General features: G+C 45.6%; 1 protein-coding gene across 1 annotated transcript in view; it reads right to left on the bottom strand.

The window, feature by feature from the left end:
* Positions 1–5,157: 5,157 nt before the first annotated feature.
* LOC103903648 (cytochrome b-c1 complex subunit 10) overlaps positions 5,158–7,673 on the bottom strand; it is a 3,286-nt gene continuing 770 nt past the window's right edge. Inside the window, exons 2-3 of the mRNA XM_019473553.1 lie at positions 7,218–7,429; positions 5,158–5,427 (exon numbers count right to left, since the gene is read on the bottom strand). Coding sequence (XP_019329098.1) covers positions 7,232–7,429 — 198 coding nt within the window. The 3' untranslated portion in view covers positions 5,158–5,427; positions 7,218–7,231. The remainder of the gene's footprint in view (positions 5,428–7,217; positions 7,430–7,673) is intronic.

Genomic DNA, 7,673 nt, shown 5'->3' with positions numbered 1-7,673 from the left:
CGCAGCCCCACGGGCAGGCCACTGGCAGAGGCAGTCCGCGCCCTGGTGTTACCTCCCATGGCGCCCGAGACCCTGCCTGGAAGAACGGGTCTGTTCCGCAACACAGCCCCCCCTCAGAGGGGCTTTGTCTGAGAGGGTTTTTCTGGGTTCATTTTGCATGTTCAGTAGCACCGCCCTGTGTAGCACCCATACCCCTCCTCCTGGGACGATGTCCAAAAAGAGATCCATACAAAAAAAAACCCAAACAAAAAACAACAAGGAGGAGGAAAAACCGCTCTGGAGGAGATGGTCTGAAGACAAAGCAATGAAAAGTTTTTCCAGGAAAAAGTGTAAACCACAACCTATTACAGACGGCCAAATCACCTACTGCGGCACCCCCGGGAGGGAGGTCGCTGCCTCCTGCTGCTGGTTAACATCTACCCAGAAATCCCAGGTTTGATAACGTACAACGGGGCACCTGTATTTTGGCAGCTGGGTGTTCCATCCACGTGCTGAAAAACACTAAGCGCCACAAGGCAGCCTGCCTTCCAAAGCGAGTCGGAGTAATTAATTTTCCTTTAACGAACAAACGACATACCAGGTTTTTCTTAAGAATCCCGCGCGGACCAGCAGTCCTGAAGCAACCACCATCGGACTTCAAAACAGCAGCGTCCACGGGCGCGCACCCGGATCCTGCCGCGATCGGCCGGGCTCGCGGCTCTCTTGGCCACGTACGCGAGCGCGGCTCCAGCTCACTTCTTCTGACGCTGAACTTATTTAGTCTGTTCGAACTTCCAGTGCTTCCTCCAGCCCACATCTGTGCAACAAGCTGTCTGTGGTTCTACTTATTATTTTTTCCTTTTTAAAACAGGGCTCGCTCATTTGTTTCAAACCCCCTTATTTGGAAAGCAGCAGGGAGCGCGAGGAAGGATGCGAGACGTGTGTCGCGGGCGAGAGGAAACCCAGAGTCCCCCACGCGCGGCGTACAAGTTATCCAGAGTCAGGGGCAGAAACTGAAAACAACTTCAATGAGCCAGGTGCGCCTGTAGGTGCTGGGTTGCATTTGCTTTGTACAAGAAGATTTTTATATTTAAGATACGCGACGGTGGGGATTTTGTCTTTAATTTAATCAATACGGAGCTTTCTGTTGCTCCGAAGGCATCCCGCCTCTCTAGGGATTGGTTTTGTTGGTTTCTGTTTGGCATTGTCTCCTTCTGGGCTCACGCTTATGAAATATCTTGCCCTGCTATCACTGTTATTTCCTGCAATCTTGAACACACGGATCAGAAAAGTTCTAATTGCCGGTATTGATCAAAACCACATTATTTTTCATAAATGCACTTTCCCCTTTTTTTGGTAAAACAAACACACCTCACAACCCAGCCAAACTCACGCTATTCTAGCCAAAAACTTGTACAGAAATACAGCTTCTCGATTAAAAGTGAACTGAGTGTATAAAGGGAAACTGAGGCACAGAGTGATGCGGTTTGCTCTCGTTTAGCGCAAACGTGGAAACCGGGAGCGGAACTCGGTGAGGGCAAGACTGCAGCGCCGCGCACCTGAAAGCGGAGCCCTAACCCCCGCACGCTGCGAGGTAACCCACTGGATCCCGCTGGCGACTGCACCTGGGAGCAAAAGCAGGCAGAGAGTCCTGCCCGCGTCTCATCCCTCTGCTCCAAACCACCAGCACTCCTCAGCACCAGGGATGGAAGCCTGGTAGCCCTCTCTTTCACGCTAACCACTCGATTGTTTCCTCTTTCACCAATTAAAATCAAAGCCACGAAAAGGAGTGAACCCTTCACCAAGAAATGAGATCGTGCAAAGACACCGTCCACATTTGGACGCTGGGTTTTGAGAAAGACATGGAGTGCCTGGAAGCAAGCCAAGAGGAGAGCAATGAAAATCATCAGCTGTCTACGAAGTGACCTGTGCGGAAAGAACCGGGGTTGTTTAGCCTCGAGAAAACAGCTGAGATCCCATAATAGCCTTCAAATATGTAAAAGGGAAAGAATTACTGGGCTTGTAGTGCAGGAGGGGAGAGAATTTCTTTTTTCCAAACACGTAAACTGAGAAGTTAAGCACAGACACAGACCACGCAGAGGACTGTGAAAGCTCCCTCAATGGCATTTTTTAAGAATAAACTGGAAAAGCTGGGGAGCGGATCCTGCTGCGGGGTGGGGATGGAGAAGGTGTCCTGTCCACCGAACCTCAAGCTCAGGGTAACAGTAGTTAGAAAATCAGTTTTCACTGACAGCTGGTGCAGCAACAGCTTGCAGAAGGGAAGACGTTTACTCTCCTAGGACTGCACAAAATGTTTGGGTAGAAACTCTCTCTTCAGCCCAAGGGAAATATTCCAGTGTTCCTTTGGGAACGCCACCAGCTGAAAGTGTATTCAGCTGCCAGAGAGTCCATGTTGTTCCAGGACTAGCAGATAATCCAAAAATCACCAAAATCAGCTGTTGTCAGCCATGGCAGCAAGCAACGGGATACCCTGACAGAAAAAACTCTTCCATTTAGCCCTGCAGATAACTCTAGTTGACAGCTTTCTGCTCTGCAGCCACATATCCCAGACCCAACGGAGGAGCTTATTTCAGAGCAGGATTTGCCAGGGAGCACCCAACCTGCCAGCCCCTGCAGAGGGGCAGAGTCTGACCTTGGTCCAGGAGACGAGACCAACAAGGGCTGAACGCAGCAGACTGACAGCGCTGAGGTGGTTGCAGCAACGACTCCCTCTCCCACCTCCACTTACGCCTTTCACGATGAAAGGGAAGTGGAGGTGCCAGCACGGACAAACACTCAGGAGGCAGGCAGGAACGCAAGCCTTCCTTTTCTCAGAGGCAGGTTTGAAGTTACATCATTAAGCCAGAGCTGAAGGTGCTTTTTGATTTCTGTAGGTCCAAAGCCCCGTGAGCTTGGCTGCCGCTGTGCCCTCTAGTGGAACTCTCCAGGTTTTGAAGGGGAAGCTTTTCCTCCTCTGTCGGGTCGTTGTCTTTTAACTAATTCGTTCCTATAACGTATGTGCCATTTGGTTAGCTCATTCTGAAAAATAACAACTGTTAGAAAAGAGGCAATGTTAGGCTATTAAAAATTAGAAAGATCGCTCATGACACCTGAACAGTGACTATTTGAATTTTAGCAGAAATTTGCCCAAGAACGCAGAAGATATTTCTAATAGAGTGTTTCTGAAGACTGCTTGCTCTTGTGGAAGAAGAAATACTAGAAATTAAACCAGTTATACACTAATCCTCGGGTTAATTAGAGACAAAGCCATCACCTGAAATGCTGCAAAGAACACAAGCAGCTAAACAATCGCCAAAGGGCAAACAAATCCGAAGTCCGTACATTTCTTGCAGTGCCTGCCTGTGTAGGCAGTTGATATTTTGAGTACGTTTTTCTCCTTCAATTATCTTCTAATCTCAGCTGCTGCGCGCAGTGCTATCGCTGGGGCTTTGCTAAAAGTAACTCTCACTAATGAGAACTGCAGACTGACAACCCGGGGAGACCAGGGTCCTTAGAGGAACGGGCAACACAGACAGACCCTCAGTTCAAGGCCTCCTGAAGAACTCTCTCAGCCGTGGGAGCAGAGGCTCGCCCGCCCACGGGAACAAGCCAAAACTAGGTCATTTCTGAAGTCAGCAGCAACGTATTATGCCCGTCCTGTCCAGACGTGTTAAACAGGTAAGTAAGAGCAGAGACTCTAACTGTTCAAGTCTGAGCTTACAATCCCGATGACGTGCGAGTACAGGCTAATATAATGCCCACTTTCAAGGCATACTTTGGATGCAAATGGATCGATATCCCTATATACAGCGTAGGGCTGCTGTTGTCAAACCTACATTCTCAGCATTTCAAGGCACAGTGACTTTGGCCTTTTGGGAGTCAGCCAGGCGTTCAGGAGCACTGCTGGAGCAGGAGAATGGGACAGGCCGAGGAAATAGCATGGTTATCCCATCACGCCATCAGCTTCCGTACCATCCTACTGGCTGTAGCAGGGCAGCAAAGAGTTGTGCATGCGAAAATTATATTCCCCGCCCCCTCAATTAATTATCAATTATGCTGACGAAGCAATGCTAAAGCCATTATTCTGTTAAATAAGTAGTTCAAGTGTCCTGCACGGTGCCACCGTTTAGGCAGGTTTTACAACAGTCTTCTATAGAAACATCACTCAGAAACCTTCAGCCCTGAAGGTGACACCCAAGCAGCACAGCAACTACAACTGAGATTTTTCCCCAAAGAGATTTGAATCTTTCATTACAGCCAAAAATTCTAACGAGGTGAAATTTGGCACTAAACAGAGAGAAAACAGCGATCCTGTTCTCACACAGAGATAAGTTTGTTTGCAAATTCTGGTCTTTGCGGAAAGGGATGAACTTTCCTCCCTAAGTCCGAGTCGTCTGCTGTGGCTTAGCGGCAGAGACCAGATCAAAAATAATCCTTGTACCTCCTTCTTCTGACAGCTAAAAACTTGTTCATCTAAAGGACTCTGGTAGCGGGTTGTTTCTTCACCAATTTATGTTGACAAATATAACTATACCTATGAAGTATAGATACATATTCTTTTCCTACTCAAAACCCACATTAAGAAAGCAACCGAGCAGCTCTCTCAACCACTGGTGTTCACCCTGGTACGTGGAAAGCCTCCCAGGGTTTGCGGACTGCCTTCCTTGAGCCCCTAGATTAAGCCAGAAAAGCTAGCCTGTTTTCAGACAGCACTCCGCTTTAAAACGCTGTGTGCCCAATCAGACAGTTTAAGGGGTCCACGAATTGATGTTAAAAAGAAACAAAACCTTGCTTTAAACTAATGCCAGGAATCTGCGTTACCATGAAACTCTGCAATATCGGCTACGAACAGTTAACTGCAGGCAAGAGTCCACTGCTGCTACTGATCTAGGAATGGATTAGCTTAAAATCAACACATCACTAAGAACAGTTCGAGAACTACAGCAGTATTAAGAGTGATGAGCAACAACTACCCGGGGACAAACAAAAGGCTCATCAAACCCAGCGTTCCAGCAGCCACTGGTTGACGCCCGAGGAACCTGCACAGGAAGGGAGGCAAACACGCGGCAGGCCTTCCTTAGGACACACATTCAAACAAGCTGAAGACATAACCCAAACCCAAAGCAGTAGTTTAGTCTAAAGAATGTGGACTAAGAAGGTAACACAAAAAACCAAAAATACCATTCACTTGATTTATTTTGTACATCAGGTTTATAAATTACTCCCATTAGGACAAGATCTGCTGTGAAAGCGATCAGAGGAAGAGTACTAGGCAGGCTGGGCAGTGAAGTTAAATTTGTTCACAACCAAGCGGTCACAACTGTTCATGGGAGAGAGGGGGGACACCACAACCTGTTGCAGAATCAGTACTGGGCATTTCAAGTTCATCTCAAAGCAGGGTCTCAGCGGATGGATGGCTCCAAAACACTCTATCCAGCAATACATTTCCTACAATAAACACAAAGCAGTCATTAACCAGTGCTTCCCGCAAAGTGCTACAGCAGCCAACACCACAGACAGATTTCAAAAGCCTCCAGTATCCAGGCAAGAAGCTTCTGGTATAGAAGCCGATACAGGCCCAGCAGAAGGCAGGCCTATAGTCTCTTTGGAAGGAATCACAGGCCTCCATAGAAACGCCCTCTTTCTCTGTTCCTGTAGAGGAATATGCTCTTTCCAGATGATTTATGCACAATGACACGTCAAAGCTCTTGCTTCAAAACAGAGAACATACGCTGCGGTCTCACGAATGTATCCATGTTCCTACTACTGGCTAAGACAATTTTTAAGTAGAGAAAGCACTCACTAGGTAATTTAATTGCCTCTACATGGCTTGAGAGCTTTTCCCCTGACTTGTCCGTAAAATCTACGGTCACCTGAGATGCTACAAGTGCAGCTGACTTTTGTGAAAAGTTTCTTTCGTCCTTTGGTTACACCAAGGATCTGTGCGATAGGTATTTTGAAAACGGGGAAGACGCAGTAAATCGTTTAAACTGCAACAAGTATCTCTGGAAAAAGAGACTTACAGAAGTACTAACGATTTGCTCTGTTACTTCCAGACTCACTGATTTCTCTATAAAATACTGTGTAGCTTGAAGGCAAGTATCTTACTGTCATTTAGCAACATTTAAATGTAACTGTTATTCTGACCGGAAGAAACAAGTATTGAGATGTATATAGTTTCCTCTGGACCTTTTTACATCAGCATCCTTTAATGCAAGGCAAAAATCTTCCTAACTCCCTTCCATCTGTGACAAGGAACAAAAAAGTTCTAAGCCTGCCGACTACCCAAATATGCATTTAGAGGCCCAACAGAAGGTATCGTTTAATTGCTGCTCCAACTTTACGGACGGTCAGTCTTACAGAGGATTCAGAACAGCACATTTCATATGCAATTAAAGAAGGAAAAAGAAAAAAAACTTGAGAAAGCAAATTTTCCCATGAATTCGTGGTACATAGTAACCAGCTCTGAACATTCAACTTACTTTTAATAACAGTTACAAGGAACAGGAGTCTGAATTTGCCTAGCAACAAAACTAGTCACGAGCTTGAAGCCATTCTACCTAGGATTAGAAGTAAACAGATCTGTCAAAACTTCCAAATTACCACAGAACACTCGATTTGACTTCTCAAGAACCACATTACATTGTGAAAAATCCACTGCTTGCAAAATAATCCCTTGAAAAACATATTCTTATTAATATTTCATCCTTCTGGCACTTTGTGAAACCCTGTATTTAAAAAAAAAAAGGCCAAAAAAAAAGGCCAAAAAAAAAAAAAGGCCAAAAAAAAAGGCCAAAAAAAAAGGCCAAAAAAAAAGCCAAAAAAAAAACCCAAAAAAGCAAACAAAAAAAACAAAAAAAAAAAAAAGGCCAAAAAAAAAGGCCAAAAAAAAAGGCCAAAAAAAAAGGCCAAAAAAAAAGGCCAAAAAAAAAGGCCAAAAAAAAAAAAAGGCCAAAAAAAAAAAAGGCCAAAAAAAAAGGCCAAAAAAAAAAAAGGCCAAAAAAAAAGCCAAAAAAAAAACCCAAAAAAGCAAACAAAAAAAACAAAAAAAAAAAAAAGGCCAAAAAAAAAGCCAAAAAAAAAAAAAGCCAAACAAAAAAAAAAGCCCTGATCAATCAAATTGAGCAGTTCCGTTTTGGACCAACACTATGATCGTGCCCTGGACAGGCAGGACACATCAAGCGTCACACCAACGCAACACTACTACTTAAGCTAAGAGATGCACAAACAAAACTTACCATTAGAGGGAAGCTTAGTCTTCGGTTTTATACTTGCCACCGATGTAGGGAACATACTGAAGGACCAGCTTCCAGTCTGTGAACCATATTAAACCAGTACCAGCTACACCACCCCATGTAACAAGGGTGGGGGTCCTAAAGAAGAGACACACACACGTGCAGGTAAACAACGTTAACCCCCCACTGCGAAAGGTCTGGCAAACGCTCCTGGGCTAAGGTACCCGGGAAAGTAATTTCAGTCAAGAAAAAAGCTCGGCAGAAATCTTGAGAGAATCCCACATACACAGAAAAGCGTTAGTCCCCCGGGCGGTGAAGATATTTTACGGTTTCCAGCTGGGACGCCTTTATTCAATAAGGGCATTACCGCGTTAAGACAAGACACGCTCAGTTGTTTAACCACCCCGCCGCGACAGCTCGGTCCCCGCCATTCTGGCCCGCAGGCTGCTTCATTCTCCC

The sequence above is a fragment of the Aptenodytes forsteri genome, unplaced genomic scaffold (genome assembly GCF_000699145.1).
Source record: "Aptenodytes forsteri isolate BGI_AS27 unplaced genomic scaffold, ASM69914v1 Scaffold391, whole genome shotgun sequence".
In the NCBI taxonomy this organism is placed as follows: domain Eukaryota; kingdom Metazoa; phylum Chordata; class Aves; order Sphenisciformes; family Spheniscidae; genus Aptenodytes; species Aptenodytes forsteri.
Note: the sequence above shows the minus strand (reverse complement) of the source record. Positions and strands in the feature narration are given on the sequence as shown.